Source organism: Lepidochelys olivacea (genome assembly GCF_965140295.1).
Source record: "Lepidochelys olivacea isolate rLepOli2 genome assembly, chromosome: 8".
Lineage (NCBI taxonomy): Eukaryota > Metazoa > Chordata > Testudines > Cheloniidae > Lepidochelys > Lepidochelys olivacea.
Window position 1 is genome coordinate 15,015,528 of NC_140418.1, and position 20,349 is coordinate 15,035,876.

The window sequence follows — 20,349 nt, forward strand, 5'->3', positions numbered from 1 at the left end:
GCTTCCTCTCTCTTTCCTTCTCCTCCTCCACATGCCTCCTCTTCTTCCTTCTCCTCCTTCTTCAGCCCCATGAGTTCTATCTGTCTTTCATGTTCCCTTTGTTTTTCCTCAGCCTGAAATTTGGCTAATTCCAGCTGTAGTCGAGCTGCAGATTTGGTCATTCTAACCTCTCTGTTTTTAACTAACTTTACACCCGAGGTTTAGAAATAAACAAACAAAACTTGGCTGTAAAATTTTGCTGTGCTGGAATAGAATACCTATTCTCTGATAGTGATTGTCAGCCTACAGAAAAAGACAATTCCCTTGTCTCTGCTCTGGGCCCAAATTAAAGCAAAAAACCTCCAACTACTTGGAAACCTGCTTACCCAGCCCAAAGAAAAAGCAAATGGGTAGAACACACACCCCCTATTTACTTTTAGGAAGAAAAGAAAAAAAAACTCTGGGTTGGAAGACTGAATTTCCCTGCAGGAGTTAAGTACCCTGCCTCCAGGCAAAGAAAACCTGCAATTCACAAAGATAATCCCCTTTTGTCTCTGCTTGGCCACAAAGCAGAGAAAAACAAGCTGCTTTCAGTTTCAGCTGCTTTCTGGACTTCCTTTCCAAAGGAAAAAAAAATTTTCCTTTTTAAAATCTGTATTTCTAGTTCAAAAAATCTCAACTGGATCTCAAAATGATTTCAGGTTAATCCCACCACTATGCCACCATGTCAAGGTTCCTCCCCCACTCTGAACTCTAGGGTACAGATGTGGGGACCTGCATGAAAAACCTCCTAAGCTTATCTTTACCAGCTTAGGTCAAAACTTCCCCAAGGTACAAAATATTCCACCCTTTGTCCTTGAACTGGCCGCTACCACCACCAAACTAATACTGGTTACTGGGGAAGAGCTGTTTGGATGTGTCCTTCCCCCCAAAATACTTCCCAAAATCTTGCACCCCACTTCCTGGACAAGGTTTGGTAAAAAGCCTCACCAATTTGCCTAGGTGACTACAGACCCAGACCCTTGGATCTTAAGAACAATGAACAATCCTCCCAACACTTGCACCCCCACTTTCCTGGGAAATGTTGGATAAAAAGCCTCACCAATTTGCATAGGTGACCACAGACCCAAACCCTTGGATCTGAGAACAATGAAAAAGCATTCAGTTTCTTACAAGAAGACTTTTAATAAAAATAGAAGTAAATAGAAATGAAGAAATCCCCCCTGTAAAATCAGGATGGTAGATATCTTACAGGGTAATTAGATTAAAAAACATAGAGAACCCCTCTAGGCAAAACCTTAAGTTACAAAAAAGATACACAGACAGAAATAGTTATTCTATTCAGCACAATTCTTTTCTCAGCCATTTAAAGAAATCATAATCTAACACATATCTAGCTAGATTACTTACTAAAAGTTCTAGGACTCCATTCCTGGTCTATCCCCGACAAAGACAGACACACAGACAGACACAGACCCTTTGTTTCTCTCCCTCCTCCCAGCTTTTGAAAGTATCTTGTCTCCTCATTGGTCATTTTGGTCAGGTGCCAGCAAGGTTACCTTTAGCTTCTTAACCCTTTACAGGTGAGAGGAGCTTTCCCCTGGCCAGGAGGGATTTCAAAGGGGTTTACCTTTCCCTTTATATTTATGACACCATCATTGGAGATTTTAAAGAGCAGGTTAGACAAACACCTGTCAGGAATGGTCTAGATAATTAGTCCTTCCATGAGTGCAGGGGACTGGACTAGATGACCTCTCGAGGTCCCTTCCAGTTCTATGATTTACTCTTGTCATCTTTTTGTGGAATACATGTGAACCCAGATATAAAAGGCCAAAGGAGAGACCTGCTAGTGAAGGGCTGCTCCCACCAGCTACAAACGCAAAAACATTTCCCCAAGGGATACCTTTGTAAAGTTACTCTAACACCAAATGACATTTTTCAACTAATGTTTTACACCTATCAAGCCTCATATCTTTATTCCAGTAAACATCTAGCTTAAACCTTAAGTGCCCAAGGTAATTAACTGAGCACTGCAAAATGGTAGTGTGTTTTTGACCACAGCAGATCTGAGGTACATCACTGAGTCTCAACCTGTGTGCCCTCTTCCACACAGGCAGCTCAATTTATGCCAGCTGCATTGCATGTGTAGAACTGAGTGAAGAAGCTGGGTCCTGTGATTTAGAAAAATAAACCTTGTAGGTAGATTTTCAAATGCACTAAAGGCAGTTAGGGGCCTAACACAATGGGAATTAGGTACCTGGTTGCCATGTGTTCCCTGAGCACAGGATTAAGGAGTTGCTGGGTTCTAAACCCAGAGCTGTCGGTTCTAAACCTTTGTGGCCATGTGGAATTCACTTAAACCAGCATTTTCATACTTGGGTGCCTTTGGTTGGTTCTTGAAAGTTGCAGCTGCTCAGAATTTTTCAAAATCACCACTTATTTAGGTACAACCTTTAGGCACACGAGTTGGAAATCTTTGGCCTTAACCTCTCTGCTTCAGTTAACTCACGTGTAAAATGGGGTTAATAACACTTACCTATCTCACAGGGTGTGAGTGTTTTGAATAACAAGGGATTAGTAGTTTTCTAATGTTCGTACTTCCAACCTTTATGAGCCTGAGCCAAAACCCAGTGAAGTAAATGAACTTTGGAGTTGGAACAGACCTTTAAGTTTAAGAGTTAAGTATACAACTGTATCTAAAAATTCTGCCTTATAATAGGGAATCCTGCCCAGTATTGAAGCTCTCTAGCTGAACAAAGACAGAAAGACAAATAATAGCATTTTGCAGAATCCCTTACAAAGAGAATAAAATAATAAAATCCTAATAAATCTGAGATCAACAGAATTTGAGGCAGCAAAGCTGGGAAGCATGCAGAAGGCAGTAAGCCGAATAAGAGTAGGAGGACTTGTGGCACCTTCGAGACTAACCAATTTATTTGAGCATAAGCTTTCGTGAGCTGTAGCTCACGAAAGCTTATGCTCAAATAAATTGGTTAGTCTCGAAGGTGCCACTTGTACTCCTTTTCTTTTTGCGAATACAGACTAACACGGCTGTTACTCTGAAACCAAATAAGAGTGTATGTATCTTGCCAAGCTAGGTATCAAAATTCAGAATGAGAGAGCCGTGTTTTATGTTTTTTGTTGACTGTACAAAAAGGCATTTACAAAATATGATAAACGTTGTCTTCCTTAGTGAGAGAGAGACTAATTTTCTAATTCTTTCCAAAATTCCTGGCTGATGGCATATTTTCCCTGTTAGGAGAACATTTATATTAGAAATGTTTAGCTGGATAGATATGCTCAGCTTCCGAGGCTTGTTTTACAAACTCATTTTAAAAAGTTGAGGATTGTTAAACTGCACATTCCTGATGCCTCTCCCCTGACATACAGTACCATAGGGTTTCATACTGCCACCCATAACCCTGGTCTAATATAGATGGACTATATATTTTTAAAAAATATTGGACACATAACCCTTCCTTAGTATACACCGAGGGCACAAAATAATTAAAACCACATTGTGCCACCTTTACTCACGTTGGGCCATATCCTCAGCTGTTAATGGAGCTACACTAATTTCCACCAGCTGTGGATCTGGCCCATTGAGTACTACTATTGATTTGAATGGGACTACTTCATGTATCAAGTTACAACTCAAGATGAATAGGTTGTTTAGAGTCTGGCCCTTAGTGAATTAATAATGGAGAAAAGCATTTGTGCGAGGGCAACAAACCTAAATGCAAAATCATAGCACCATATTGATGAGTATGGGGATCAAATTTCTGTGATGATGAAACTCAGTTTAGGCCTGGTCTACACTCAGAGGGATTTTTTTGTACCAGTGAAACTATGTTGGTTAGAAATGTCTCTCTCCCACTGCCCCATCATAGTTTTACCAGTCCCACCATTATTGTGAACACAGTTATACTTGTATAACTCATGCTTCTACCAGGATAGCATATTTCCCTTCCTGTACATTAATAGCTACACCAGTATAAGCACAGTTTTACTGATGTAACTGTGTCTACACTAGGGGGTTGTAGCACTTTTACTGATATCGTTTACTGATATAGTGGCCCAAGGGCTTGTCTACATGGCAGGTTAGTGCGTGGCAGGCCAGGCTGTGAATCTACAGTGCACCAGCTTGCTGTGCAGTAACACCCCATGTGGACCCTGCTACAATGCAATGCGTTTTAAGCCAGGATGTGAATCTACAGCGCACTGGCTAGCCAAGCACTAGCTTGCTGTGTAGACCCTGCTACAGTGCAGTGAAACTCCCAGAGGAGCAGTACGTTAACCTTCACTTCAGGATCACTGTAGCAGTGTCCACACAAGGCAAGTTACTGTGCAGCAAGGTGTGATGTGCTGTAGTCTGGCTTGCCAGGCACTAGCTTGCTTTGTAGACAAACCATTAGTTATAGTAAAGCTGGCATAGTGGTGTATAATTCTGTATTTCTATTGAAACCTCCATCCTACTTCTTTTTATCCTCTCCTGTGTGTCTCTGAGACTGGAGGAGACCAGGCATTTTCAAAAACATTTGATCCTTGGAACTTCACTGGCTGTGTCTTGGCATGAATGGAGTAATAGGTGAGAAACTGTAGCTAAAAGAATTGCACTGAGCTAGTGGGGAAAAAAAGATACACTAGTGAGTTGGACAGGATTCTAAAGTGACTTTCCAGGAATGGAAAGAAGTATAGAAAGAGCCTCCCGTGAAGGTGGATCTCACTTTTTGAAGCACTCATTGCTGACTCTTTGTTCAGATCAAACGCAGAGCAGGGGATAGTTTTACAAATGCAAACAACTTGTCATCTTTCAACTGCAGGAAATTTTCCCTTTTTCAAAAATGAGGAAATCCCCAATGCTGAGAATATCACTTTACTTCAATTGCAAAATTTCCATTTTAAGAAAATTGTTGGATTGTTTAGAGAGGCACTATGTGTTAAAGTATTCGGGCTGTCAGACAGGCAGGCCGAGAAATGCTCTGTATCAATGGCATTAGCTGTTGGACAGCCAAGCCGAAGTCTGGGTTTTTTCCCCCTTTGATGATCTGTCAGAACAGACTATTTAAGATGATGATGTCATGACAGCTTTTCAGTAGGCTTTGTGCTTTATTTTTCTAAACATGTTGATAAAGAAAGTTTGTGTCCTTTCAATTAAATTTTAATAACATGTCAATGTACTCTTTGTTCCAAATACCAGCTTGAACGTCTCTATTGTTTCCCTTGTATATATTGCAGATACCATTGTGATTAGAGCAATGTAGAAACTTACATATTTGTATTAAGAGTTTTTAAATGGATGCAGAATAAAGTAGTTTGTGTTTTAACATCAGTACAGAGAGCGTTAGTGCATTGTAGGACAAGAGAAAGATAGTTGTACGGAGAACTTGGTCTCTTTGATGTCCAGTACTGGTGGCTTTTTGGCTATTTTCCTGCTGCATCTTATTGCTTTTTGAGGTTCCATGGGACATGCTGCATATGAAAGAAGCCTTGCAAAACCAGATTCTGTTCCATCCTTTATAAAGAAAGGTCAGGAGTGAACTTGTTTAACTATAAATAGCTAATTATCCTCCCAAACAAAAACCTTCCATGTGTGCTGGACTCTGTAACCAGCATTCCGGAGCCAGCAGCTTTTTCCTTGTCCTTGCATTTAGTTACACTGGTTTGTTTGAACTAGCTACTTGAGATAAACAAGTATCTGTTTTTCTGTTGCCACCTTAAAGCCAGCAGTGTACACCTGTAAGAGCTTGTGGCACAAAGGATCACTGGTATAAACATGTTCTACCTCAGTCCTGAAAACTGTTACAAAATATAAAAGGTTTTCATATAAAGAGTTAAATTTGAGAAGCGTTCATGTTTCAAGAAAACCTGAACTCAGCAAATAAATCTGATTGTGAGGTGGGAGGCCCCATTTCTTTTCCAGAATTCCTAATGTAAATCTCGTGAACTTGATTGTTTTCTTCAGAAAACAGTTCACTTGGTACTTTCTGTTCTGAGATGTTTGGTAACAATAAAGGGCACAGGTTATTGATAGACAGCACACGTGAGTTTCGCCCTTCTCTTACTGTGATAAGTATATTCTTTAGTGCCATTGCTTAAGATTCTTTGTGGAGTGAGGCACTACTCAGTGCATGCAAGACTGACAGAATGTGGCTTTTAGTGAATGAGGATTTACTGGGGAAAAATCCAGTAGCTCCCAGTACAATAGCCAATTTAATGTACCTCATCAGAGTATGCACTTTATGAGGGTAATCATGGATTGCTGCCAATGCTACTATTACCATAAATGTATATATATAATTTCCTTTCACTTCCTCTATGCCATGCCAAAAGAAATACTCAGAGCCATATTGTGTTGCATTTTCCTATTTCTGGAAGTAGTTCATCAGGATGTATGGACTGCATCCATAAGGCCATACATATCAGTAGCTGTTAATGTATAGGCAGTGGTGAGGGGTGTAAATTATTAATAAATGGGTGATGTATATATTTAAGAGGAAAACATGATGTTGAACTAAATGTTCCTAGGAAATACCCCGAGAAAAACAGTGACAGGTGTTCACATAGATAGAACACAAAACGTGAATGTAGCTGATCAAGTAAATTTTGAGAATCTGGGACCCACTGATGTTATGAAGAATGCTGTCAAGAGTAAGAGCTCGCAGCTAGCCTGCTTTCCTACTAGCTACCTTAACCCCCCAGCAGTCCAAAGAGTGCAGCTGGACCCCAGTTGCACGTCCAGATTGACTAAGCCACCCGATTAGCAGAGGGCATCAGCAGACCTGCTCTTAAGACCAGCTGATATCAGACTCTGGCTTGATCATTGACTCTGGCATCTGGCCTCTGACTCTGGTTCTGACCCTTACTTCAGTTTTCCTCTCTGGATGCCTACTCTGACCTGTAGGCCTGACTCCTGCTCCAACTGCTAGGCAAGGCTCTCCATGTCCCAGTTCCTAACAGATGTGTTCCCCCCCAAATACCCTTTCCTCACCATGTCCCCAAGCTCTCCTCCTTTACTCAGTCATCTTTCCTCTATGTATTCTCCCCCCACCTTGGGTCAGGAAGGGAGTTAGAGATCTCCATCCATATAATAGGAGAAGTAGAAAGCCTGGCCCAGAGCTGGCCAGTGGAGAGACTACCATACAGCTAGCACAGCACCAGTTCATGCATTCAGACAGCAATAGATCACATTATTGTAATTTTATACTGCAGTAGTACCCAAAGGATCAGGTCCCCATTGTGCTAGGGCCTCTAATAACACTGTCCCTGCTCTGAAAGTCTCAATTCCCGATCTCAACCTAGCAGCAGCAGATCCACATAGCTGTGATGTAGCTGTGGTGGTGCCTAAAATGGACTTCCATCTTGAACAGCCCCTTGCAGTCTCCTTCTTTTGGCAAGAATCCATATGGGAAGGTTTAGGCTTCTTAAATCCCTCAAAATTGCAACTTCCAGTTTCACTTGTGGTTGGCCCTGTGCTCTGCTTCCTTTGGCCTCAGCCATAAAAACCTTCTGTAGAAGTGTGCCTTCTGCACTTTGGACATGACGTGAACATTACAGTCCTCTTGTTCTCAACTGATGCAAACCAACAACTTGCCAGGATTCTCTAAGTATCTTCTTGTTTATGACAAAATCAGACCAACCAATGTTGAGATCTCACCTCAGCTCCTCACGTTAAATTAATTTGTGACTCAAACACAAATCATGCGAGAGAATCCCCACAAGCCAGTTTCCATTGAGTCCCAAAAGCCAGCTACAAACTCCATTAGATTTTGTTGTGGTTTATAATTGATCTTGGAAGGCTAGCATGAGAAAATAGATTTTAATGCTTCTCTCTTGAAGACCAAAATAATTCCCTTTGGTATAACTAGTTCTTAGCAGTGAAACTCCATACAGATTTTTTTTTAAAACTCCTCTAACTAGGATAAGTTCTATAGAACTGAAAACAGCTGGCAGAGTAAAGAAAATTAGCCACCAAACTGGGTACTTTTTTTATAATCTTAAACGTTGAGAGCAGGAAAGAAATCCATCTGGATCTAGGTTTCTAAGGGCTAAGGCATGAATGTTTTGTACTATGTAAAATCTTGCATGGCCTTCATTGAAAACTCTGAGACAGGTACTAAGAAAGGAGTCTGAAACCAATCCAGGCAACCGAAGGAGTACAACCAAGACAAGTGAGCTCCCAGAAGACTGAATATTCTCCATGTTTTTCCTCTCAAGCCACAGCCTGAATCCGCAGCATGGTCCAAGAAAATAAAGCCATCAAAGACTGCAACTACTCTTGTGCATTTTGACCCAATCCCATTTAAGCCAATTGGAATCTTCCATTAGGACTTGGAATTGGTCCTTTGATTTTCAAGGTCTGGAGGTACCATCAGGTCAGCTCCCAGGCTCTGAGGAAGGGTTTGAGAACTGGCAATAAAGGGAAGTAGGTCACAGTGGGAGCATGTACTGGGGCAGGAGAGTGACCCTGAGTAGAAAGGGAGTATGCAGTGTAGTTGTAGCTGTGTCCGTCCCAGAATATAAGAGAAACAAGATGTGGCTTGAAAGCGTCTCTCTCATAACCATCAGAAGTTGGTCAAAAAAAAAAAAATAATAATACTCACGTACCTTGTCACTGGAAAGGGAGTATAAAGCGTGGCTGCTTCCAACAGTACGAGTCTTCTGCACCTCCCAGTAGCCAGTAATTCCTTCACTCCACCCTGGCACAACACTTCGCAGTTGCCCACAAGTGAAATTCTAGGAAACTGGCCAAACATCTGGGAAATAACCATTGTGCTATGAGTTAAAGTCAGTTGATGGCAGAGCCTTGAAAACAGCAGAGAGAGCAGGTGATTATGAAAAAGTCATATGGTGTATGGTTATAATGACTACAGATTAATTAGTCGTGACTAAAATTAAATGAATCTCAGCCCTCACATCACCAGAGCTACACGTGGTACAAAAGGCTCGCTGTTTGTGACTGCAGGGAAGTGACATAGCAGGCTGAAAACAGAGAGGTTGGACTCAGCTCTGTAGTGAATATGCAATCAAGAAGTTCAATCCCCTTTGAGAAGAGGAGGAATCTGGAGAGAGCATTACAGTAGAAGGGCCCCATGAGCTACCAGGGTGAGTCAGCAGGAAATGAGATAACAGCCATCTGCAAGGGTTTTTCCAAAGGAGCAAATCTTTATAACTAGGAATGCAAACAAAGCAAAGGCATCTGGAGAAAAACAAAAATCCTTCTCAGCATGGGATCCAACCAAACCTCAGCACCTGGGCACAGAGCCCTGCCTCTTATAGCCTCTCTCCTGAACCCCTCAAGACAGGTTTTCCAAAGGGGTCAGTTCCCATGCTGGCAATGGAATAAGTGGCCAGCTATTCAAGAGCTCAGCAGATTGGTACTCTGCTGTTCTGCAAATCTGGCTGCAAATGCCACGATGGGAGCTGTAGGGTGCCAAACTCTTCTGGAAGTCTGGCCCCATTTGTGGGTGCTGAACACTTGGAAATCTGGCCCTGAGCTCTTTGGAGGAAAAAGAGTGCGCAGGTCTCCAGTTAGCCATTTGCTTACTAGGGACATGGTATCGCCCCTTCACTCTGCGACTTGTCCAAACCTGCCATGACAGATTTCAGTCAGGGCGGGATTGGGCCTTTAGACAATGTGTTTGTCCTTGGTTTCAAGAAGCTCAAAAAATTGGTATGATTGTTCTTAAAGTAAAACCAGCTGGTGTTTGGTTTCTTTCTGAGGTACCAGGCATGGGGTCTGTGCTGGAATCCTGTCTGGAACAGACCTGCTTCATTTTAACCTGAGCCGAAATAGTGCCATGGAGGTGCAGGCTAGGACTGTTAGGAAACAGAATGGAGCCAATAAAGACCTGCACCTCCCCACTTAGAGTGACCCTCTTCAGCTGACCACAAAACCACAGCAAGGGACATCATTGCTTGTCAAATGGCCTCACAACCATTTGTTCTAGTCACCAAATTGATACCATTCCAGACTGCACTGCCTAACCGGGAGTAGTTGGGAAGGCCCCCACAAGATTGAATAAATCTGTGTCCAACACTGAATTTCTATGCACTTTGGAGAGTGTCGAAGCAACATTTTTTAGCTTTTTAAGACACATTTGCTGTTGATTTACACATCGTTTTGTTCAACAGAAATGAATGCCTGACAGTTTACAAACTGCCTCAGATTAAAGGAGCCCCAGGAGATCTTGCTTTCAAGGCCCACATTAAAGTGCATTTTATTCCAGAAATGGACTACGATCCCATGTTACCTTAATGGTAAAGGCCCCAATCATCCCTTGTACGGAAAAAAGGACAAGATGAGGGGAGGGAAATAAATGCTAGAAACCCCTTGGCGTCAAGCCAGTAAAGTTTTTCCTTTGCATCGTCCAACCAAGAAGGAGAGGAATCCCAAACCTGCACAAAAGGTAATGAGGATCCTTCTCCAGCTTCTCTCTGTGGTTGCTTGTGCCACCGAAGGGCCTCTCCCTTTGTGCCTGCACCCAAGGGAGAAGGGTTAAGGCAGTTGGGAGAAGATAATGTTACTTGAACAAGAATTAACCTTCAGGCAGATTTACTCTTGAGAACCCTTAAAGTTGGATGAGTTTGCAGTCTAGCCTGGTTTCACTGCCTCCAGCACACCCCATCACGATCTGGAGAGTGCTAACTACTCACTGTGTACCTACAATGGGGTGGGGATAGAGTGAGAGCATGCACAGGGTCATTGGCATAATGCTCTCAGATAACATGCATTCTTCTCCAAAGCAGATATACTCTACTCCATAATAGAGGGAAACATGCAGCCCAAATAATTTAAATCCAAATTCTCCCCATGGACACACATGTTGTATTTGTGTTGGCTTCTCTGGGAGCCGCACATGTATCTGTCAGGGGAGAGTTTGGCCAATAGTTCTGAGTGGCTCATCCATATAAAACAGAAGTGTCAAACCTCAGCCATGACCCAGACTAGCCTATGTCTGTTGCTCTGTGGTTTCTTCATTCTTCATCTGACTCAGGAAAGGGTAGCATTCAATTTCCTTGGAGTAAAATGCAATTTCAGACCTATTTGACATAGACATTTACAGGATTGGCTTCTGAAGAACCGATGGCTTTTTACTAAAAACGATTTACCATCTGGCCAATTTACACTATTGCTTTCCCTCAAACATTTATGGCCTTCATTTTCCCCTCTGGGGCATGGTAGAAAGTATTTGCTTTATTTCTCTTAAAATAACATTGTAAATCTGGGAATTGGGAACTGTGGCCTAATGGGTTTTGTTTTGTTTCCTTTTGTTTTTTAAAGGATCATTCGGGTGAAAAAACTGAAATATTATTCCCAGCCGAGAAATTATTTTTTAACAGATAATTTGATCTAATATGTTGGAAGCAATTATTCCCCCCATATGTCTCTGAAACAGCATTACAAAGAATGTCCTAGTTTTGCGACTACTTAATAAGCACATGGGTAACTTCATGCATACATATGGTCTCACTGAGTCCAATGGGACTGTTCACATACATAGTTACATGGTTAGGTGGTTGCAGGATCAGGCCCTATATCCCTAGACTTGCAGTTCTTACTCAGGCAAAAGTTCCACTGATATTGTTAAGAGTTTTATGCTCTAATAAATTTGTTAGTCTCTAAGGTGCCACAAGTACTCCTTTTCTTTTTCTTGAGGAAGAATTTCAGGATTGGATGCTAAAAACCTTGCCTCTGGCTGGGTCTGTTTTTATTTTTCTTACCAATTCATTTTTAATATACTTGGACATAAAATTATTTCATTCTATATGCCAGTGATGATAAACTTTTGTTTCCAATTAGCATTTATTGGATGATTTCAGTCAAAAGTAAACCTGGTAATAGACCCCAAACTGTGCACTCCATTACTTGGTCACAATGTGGTTTTTCTCCTTAGCTTTTCACGAGCCTTAAATATACGAGAATGTTGAAAACTGAGGGCCAGATCCTCAGCTGGTATAGATCAGCATAGCTCCTGGATCCGGCCCAGAATACATTACAATTAAAATGTCTCTCATGTAAATGTCTATTCTTCCATCAATACAGACATGAACCTGACTAGCACAAATGGAACTAACAAGCACAGGGCAAGTGGAAGAGTATGCCCTTTGGTTTTCAGGTGCTTTTGATAATTGGATATGAAATAACCTGTCTAGTGGTTCTTCTTTCTTGTGATAGCTCACCAAGCAGAATATTAAAAAGGAGATAAAACATGGGTACAGCTTGGTTGGTAGGGAGCACCTCTAGCAGTAAATGTTACTTTTGATGTGTTTTGTACCTTCTGGTGTGCACAGGATCGAATATTTGTCAGTGGTTTTTACGGTCTTGTTAATATTTCGTACAGCTGAAATAACATGAAAACTAGTCTTTTTACAATGCTTCAGTTCCTGTTTGGTGGAAATACGACAAAGAGACCAGATCCTCCATCAGGTTGGCCCTGCAAAATGTTAATTTTCACTCAGGCACTAAAAAGCCAGCAAAAAATGTAAATATAGATACCAAGTTATTAGCTTGAGATAAATTCTGATCCCCTTAGTCACTTCAAGTAACACCTGACTTCAAGAGCAGTCCCACTGAGATAAATTAAACTATTTGTGGAGTAAGGTGTTATTCAAGGTGAGAAAGGGTGTCAGGATCCGGCCCTTTATTTGGGCTCCTGTGTAACCTGAATACATAGCCCAGGGGTTTGATTCTGATCTTACTTGCACCAGTGTGACTCAGGAGTAAATTGGAACAGTGCACAACTGTTCTATGAAATGTTTAAGAAGGATGAATTCAAACTGGAACAGGTACAGAGAAGGGCTACTAGGATGATCCGAGGAATGGAAAACTTGTCTTATGAAAGGAGACTCAGGGAGCTTGGCTTGTTTAGCCTAACTAAAAGAAGGTTGAGGGGAGATATGATTACTCTCTATAAATATATCAGAGGGATAAATACCAGAGAGGGAGAGGAATTATTTAAACTCAGTACCAATGTGGACACAAGAACAAATGGATATAAACTGGCCACTAGGAAATTTAGATTAGAAATTAGACGAAGGTTTCTAACCATCAGAGGAGTGAAGTTTTGGAATAGCCTTCCGAGGGAAGTAGTGGGGGCAAAAGATCTATCTTGCTTTAAGATTAAACTCGATAAGTTTATGGAGGAGATGGTATGATGGGATAACATGGTTTTGGTAATTAAATATTCATGGTAAATAGGCCCAATGGACTGTGATGGGTTTTTAGATGGGGTAAGATCCAAGTTACCCGGGAAAGAATTTTCTGTAGTATCTGGCTGATGAATCTTGCCCATATGCTCAGGGTTTAGCTGATCGCCATATTTGGGGTCGGGAAGGAATTTTCCTCCAGGGCAGATTGGAAGGCCCTGGAGGTTTTTCGCCTTCCTCTGTAGCATGGGGCACGGGTCACTTGCTGGAGGATTCTCTGCTCCTTGAGGTCTTCAAACTACAATTTGAGGACTTCAATAGCACAGATATAGGTGTGAGGTCTTTTTTAGGAGTGGTGGGTGAAATTCTGTGGCCTGCATTGTGCAGGAGGTCAGACTAGATGATCATAATGGTCCCTTTTGACCTAAAAATCTATGAATCTATGAAATGGTAGAATTGAAATGTGAATCATTCCCCTTTTTCTTCCTTCACAGGACAGATAAATATTGATCATATGAGGGAAATAAAGAAATGCAGAATAATTGGCAATAGCTGAATATTGAGAAACAGTCAAGGTTATTTAATTACAGACCAATGAAAGCTGCACAAGTTCAGCAAGATCTAATTATGGGTCAAATGTGAATTTCCTTTTTCCTGGTGGATTTCTTTCTCTTCCTCTGCTTATTACACACAACAAATGAAATGCTATTATAGGCCGTGAAGAATAGCTGGAGTGGCTGTTTAGTACTGGGAGCCACTTACCTTACCGTTTTCTGTTTCTTCTCCCTTTTAGGATAATGGGCCCACTCAGAGCCGAAGACCAGTGCCCTATGCTCCTGGAGGGAGCCCCAGTGACAACAAACAGATTTTGAACTTGCAGTACAATAATCCAACACGACTCTATCCAAATAATGTAGAATCCAGTTTGCCAGCACAGATGAGTGGGCTCCATATTGCTTCGCCACACAGGTGTGAGAAAAGCTCTGATCGTGTGATTATGTTGCTAACAGTTAATGGTGGAATTTGACATTTTTAAATAGCAGTTTATATAAAGTGTTATGCTTTGGGTGGGGGGAAGAGGGTTACATAACAGGTCCTCCCCCCTCCGTGCCTTGTCCCTAAAGGATAGACGTCTGGTACAGCACAGGTAGGGTGCGCTGGCTTTTGAGCGCAAGCTGCAGAGCTCTTAGCTCTGAAGGTTCCTGGTCTAATTTTGAATATTCCAGCAAAGATGGCAGCCATCCCACATTCATGGGGAACCCGGGTTCTTGGAGCTGAAGGTTCAAGTTTCTAATCAAAATGCCATATGGGAGCAGAAGTCAGTGTTTGTTTATTTTATGTAGGTCTATGCCGTGTGCGGCTGATGTTTGTGCCCCTTATGGCACTCAGTACAATACATAAGCATGTTATACCAAAGTAGCTAGATATTTATTATTGTTTGTATTATCATAGCGCCTAGGAGTCCAATCAAGGACCAGAACCCCATTCTGCTAAACACAACTAAACGGCTTTGCTACAGCAAAAGTTCTCTTCATGCAGTTTAGCTTATGTTGACATAACATATTAGTATTTTGGAAGTACGAACGATTGGCTCCATCACATAACTGAGCTACAACACAACCATTCCAGTGATGGTCTATAAGCAACGATGACTTGGTACTTGCATCTTTCTCTGTATTCAGTAAAACTGGTCAATAGTCTGTACGTTTGAACATTCTGACTAGCCATTTCCTTGAAAGGAAGTTTCCTACTTGGAAAAACCATATTTTTGTCTGAAAATGGTGTACCTATTATGCTTCCAAGTAACACCTAAACTAACCATAACTGACCGATATTGGCAATAAAAATGATTTTCTCTATTTTTAAGTTTATTTTGTACATTTGAGAATACACTGTGCAGAGTCACTCTCATTGTTTCCTCCATATAGCCAGTTACTCTGTTTTTCTGTGGACGAAAAAACCCTTCTGTACATGAACCAGGGTAAATATTTTCAAAGGCATCTGTAAAAATAAAATCAGAACATGCTATTTAATGAGGTTCTGTCAGCAACTGCTGGGTTTTTTTTTTTTACGTATTCAATTAAAAAAAACCAAAAACAAGTTGACAGTTGCCCTTCAAGTGTGGATTTCAGATGGATTTTTGTAACCACCTCTGTTAACTTCTGCAGTCTCTCCAGAGGTGGAGGTCGGCATGTTATTCTGTGCTCACCAGAAAGGACCAGGGCCAGTTTCAGCAAAAGGCTTCCTAGAGCAAATGGGGGTAACACCTGTGAGAGTCTGTGGGCCAAATTCAGTGGTGCCAATTACACAAATTGTAATCTACACGTGCTGTAATGTCAGTGGCCAAATGGCATAAATTGCACCAATTAAACATTTAGTAGATGAGCAAATAACATGTAACTGCGTGGGGGGACAGAAGGGATGTATGTAGGAGGGCAAACAATTAACAGGAAGCTGTGAAATAAAAGCAAGATCTCCCCCACTCTGCCTATCCTCACACCATTCCCAGTTTACCTGTAGGATGCCAAGCTGGTGTGGATATCAGGTTGGCTGAAGTTGTACTTTTGTTTTGCCTGTCCATTTAATGCCAAACTAGTACATTTTACTCTAGTTTATCAATTACAGCCAGGCATAGCCTTTTCTGACTGACACCCATTGTATAACTTACCCCATCATTTATATCACTACTGAATTTGGACCCTACTTGATTCAGATCCTTTTACTGCTAATGGAACTGGATAGGGTAGCAATCACCAGATGAGATCCCAATGTGGGATGATGCTAATGGTCCTGAGTTGGTCATAAACTTCAGTATCTTGTTTTAAGGAAGCGTTTGTCCACCAGACGCTTATCAAAGGTTTTTGCCCCGTAGAAGCTATGATTTCTATTATATAGTGACTAGTCTTCCAAGTGAAGCTTTGGAGCAGATTTTGGGATTATGGTTTTCATACAAAACTAAGTCCAATAAATTGGTACATCTATAAATCTAGGTGAATGCAGCTGTTTGGCAGGCTGAGGTATATTAGTGCTTATAGAAAAGAAAACACTTTTCTAGCCACACACAGCTCCGCTGAATAGCTGAAACTTTGATGCAGCCCAGCTTGCGTACTGGAGTATCTTTGTTTGAGGCTGTTGGTAATTTATGTCACACATTAGTTCTGAACTAGGAAAAATGCCCATATTAATTCCCAGTGGTGAAGAAGCTTTTTCAGATTGTGGAGTACTGTGTGTCTGTACTAATTCACACCTCGGGGTGATGAGCCAAATTCTGCCCTCTGTTACATTCGTACAGCCACATTGACGTTAATGATGCTGAAGTTGTTGAGATGGCACAGGAATCACTGAGAGCAGAATTTGGCTTTGTATACCTTGGTTAAAAACAGGGGGATTAGCCTAAGTGATGAGTGAGTGCATTTGTGCTTGATTTTGAACGCATTCATAGGTTCAAAATTGGGTCATGAACTCAGTCTTTTTCAAGTGTGTGATTTGCCTGGATTTGATAAAACACAAGTTTACTCCCTAGTTGAAAACACGTGACTTGACGGATGACAGCACTGTAACAAGGTAGTTAGGGAACTTCAGACATGCAGAAAGGACACCGGAGCAACTGGCACAGAATCTGCAGAGTCAGGTTCAAGTCACCGGTGGTAGATGCTGCAACAACTTTCAGTCCCATGTCCACTCAACGATTCTCAGCAGCAACAGCTCAGCTCGCTGACTCAAGATTTCATGGGCATCACAATCTTCAGAGAATTATGCATAGATTGCTTCATGGCTTGCATAATTGTTTCCCTAGAACAGGCTTCCCTATAGGCAGAAAAACATTGCGGGAGGAAAGGGAGTTTAATTGGATCTTTGTGAAAATAAAGTAGAATGTAATGCATGGATGAAAATATTTAATCAAATGCAGACTTGTTTGGTGACACACAGAACACCCAGGGCAGTTTGCAGAACCTTAAACCCCATGGAGTATGTGGTACGCCCTTCCCTAATTAGTTGTGGATCTTGCTCCTCTACTGTATATAATGGCATCTCCATCCGTGGTGACCAATCCAGTCCTGCCACTGCTGACTTGATGAAGAGATCACTAACTGCCCATTAGAATGTTAGAAAAATCAAGTCCTGCTTGTCCGATCTTGCAGGTTTAGCTTTGAGTTCCTAAGTTTCCCACCAACAACTGCACATTCCAAACAGAAGCTGGGCACAGCAGGAGTCTGAGATTCAGATTACTTCCAGAAAATGCAACCTTTTGCATTGTTGAAAGTGAATTTTGTTTGATTTATGTACTGGCATGAATGCAATGCTGGTGGAGACAGTGACTCATGATGAGTAAGATGTGTTATGCTGTCTGATGGGGATTAAGAGCTCTGGCTATTTTTATTGTTTTTATAAAGACATTGATGTGCATGGCACTTTACAGACAAGTAAGACAAAGTCCCTGCCCCCAGGTGCTATATTATGCTATCAGGCCCCAGTTCAACAAAAGCATTTAAACATACGCTTAAGACCTTCTCTGTTCAACAATGTGCGTAAGCATTTGCTAAAGTCTCTTTGAAGTCAATGGAACATAAGCATGTCCTTTTAGAGCTTTGCTGTATTAGGATGGATTGTTGAATCAGGGCCTTCGTTACTATATATTGTTTGTTTCAGTTGCACACAATATTGTGCTTGGTGCTTTGAACATAGACAATCCCCTGCCCCAAAGAATTTACAATCTAAACAGACAATGTGGGATCAAAGAACATGGGAGAGAATGTGATAAAATAGGACGTCTGGAGGGTGTTTTTTTAATTTGTTTAGTGGTCATTTTTGTGGGCCCGGTATTTTTGTTTTTTTAACACTTGGACTTTCTCGGACAAATACCACTGGCCTTTTCAATGCAGAATTATCCAGAAGGAAACTGGATTAGAAAGGTGCGTTCACTGGAGATAACATCATATCCACAAAAAGAACGAGGAGTACTTGTGGCACGTTAGAGACTAACAAATTTATTTGAGCATAAGCTTTTGTGGGCTGAAGCCCACTTCATCAGATGCATGCAGTGGAAAATACAGTAGGAAGATATATATACACAGAGAACATGAAAAAAGTGGAGTTGCCATACCAACTCTAACAAGAGTAATCAATTAAGGTGGGCTATTATCAGCAGGAGGGAAAAAAAACTTTTGTAGTGATAATCAGGATGGTCCATTTCAAACAGTTGACAAGAAGGTGTGAGTAACAGCAGGGGGAAAATTAGCATGGGGAAATAGATCTAAAAGTCTCAATTATTCAACAAAAAAACTTCAAAAACAGACTCCAATGAGAAACTGCAGAACTGGAATTAATTTGCAAACTGGACACCATTAAATTAGGCTTGAATAAAGACTGGGAGTGGATGAGTTATTACACAAACTAAAAACTATTTCCCCATGGTAATTTTCCCCCTGCTGTTACTCACACCTTCTTGTCAACTGTTTGAAATGGACCATCCTGATTATTACTACAAAAGTTTTTTTCTCCTGCTGATAATAGCCCACCTTAATTGATTACTCTCGTTAGAGTTGGTATGGCAACTCCACTTTTTTCATGTTCTCTGTGTGTGTTTGTATTATCTTCCTACTGTATGCATCGATGAAGTGGGTTTTAGCCCATAAAAGCTTATGCTCAAATAAATTTGTTAGTCTCTAAGGTGCCACAAGTACTCCTCGTTCTTTTTGCTGATACAGACTAACACAGCTACCGCTCTGAAACCTGTCATCATATCCACAGGGGCTGTGGTTGGCAACAACAAAAAATACCTCAGATGTCAGGTCATTTAACGATGGATGGGTAGCTTCCATAGCACTGAGTCATTAGTTTAATGAATTTTTTCAGTACATTTCATGTGTGGCACAGTAATTTACGAAGCTTTTTAGCAGCTGCCCTTTGTCTAAGACTCTTGGTAACTGGTCAAGTCTTAGTTATATTGCACAATAGAAGAGCAAGCAACATACTAGTTTATCTTTCATGATTTGCATGTTTGTTTCCCTAGAGCAAGCTTTGCTGTAGGTAGAAAACATGGGAATGGAGTATTTAATTAAATCTCTGTGAAAATAAACGTGGATATAATTTATGGGTGAAAAAGTTTAATGAAATGCAGACTTGTTTGGTGAAGCACAGAACATTTGGGGCTGCTCATAAAACTTCCAACCCCATGGAGTTCACCCTTCCCTAATTAGCTGTGAATCTTGTTCCTTTCCTGAATGCAATGGCTGCTTACCATCTGACATTGCTTTGCTTTTAAATAGTGCTGACCCTTTAAAACCTCTCCCGAGAAGCAGAAATGGGATTGACATGGAGTCAGATGTGTACAAGATGCTCCAGGATTATGAAAAGCCAGCTTCAGAGCCTAAGCAGTCTGGATCGTTCCGGTATTTGCAGGGCATGTTAGAAGCCGGAGAGAATGGTAAGGAAGACAGCATCTTAGATTGTTTGTACATACAGAATTTTCCAAAGAGTCCCCCAAGCCTCCTAATTCTTAGGGTCCTCTACGTCGGTTTGTTACCTATGAATATAATACGCCCTACAAGGGGGAAAGCCTACATGTTTCAACACCTTCTCTTTTTCTCATGAAAGAGTCAGTGGGTCACATGCTCTTCACAGTTATGCTGGAGCAATCCTGTTGACTTCACTGAGGTTGTGCTGGTGTAACAGGAAGAATTATTTGTTTTTATGATCCAAAGGTCCACATTAAAAGCCCTTCCAAGCTTGGAACATCAGTGCTTCGATACTAAGGTGACTGCTCCCCACAGAGGTAACTGTATGGTGCTCACTCATCAGAGTAGGCCAGAGCTTGGCTTTACAGCACTGAGCAGGTCATGGTACAGTGCAACAGGAGTGGCTGGGAGAATTTCTGCTGACTTTGCCAGAATTACGCTGGGGAGCATACAATGAAGAAGAAGCAATGCCACCCTTTGAACCATAGCAGAGTGTAGTCACACATCCCCCTGCAGCTGTACCCAGTTACTCTGATGAGTAGGAACAGGATATGAGGCGAGGACCCTGACACTCTCTGCCCATCTACCGCAAGAGTTGGCTCCACCGCTTGCTGCCTGTTACTGTAGTTACTGTAGTATCTTTAGTGTATTTGTCCTCATAACACCTCTTTGATGCAGGGAAATGCTGTTATTCCCATTTTACTGATGGGAAACTGAGGCTCAGAGAGGTTAAGTGACTTGGTCACACAGGGATTTGAACCCT

General features: G+C 41.5%; 1 protein-coding gene across 1 annotated transcript in view; it reads left to right on the top strand.

The window, feature by feature from the left end:
* PDLIM4 (PDZ and LIM domain 4) overlaps window positions 1-20,349 on the top strand; it is a 105,445-nt gene that overhangs the window by 71,821 nt on the left and 13,275 nt on the right. The window contains exons 4-5 of the mRNA XM_084636656.1: window positions 13,922-14,097; window positions 19,398-19,555. Coding sequence (XP_084492782.1) covers window positions 13,922-14,097; window positions 19,398-19,555 — 334 coding nt within the window. The remainder of the gene's footprint in view (window positions 1-13,921; window positions 14,098-19,397; window positions 19,556-20,349) is intronic.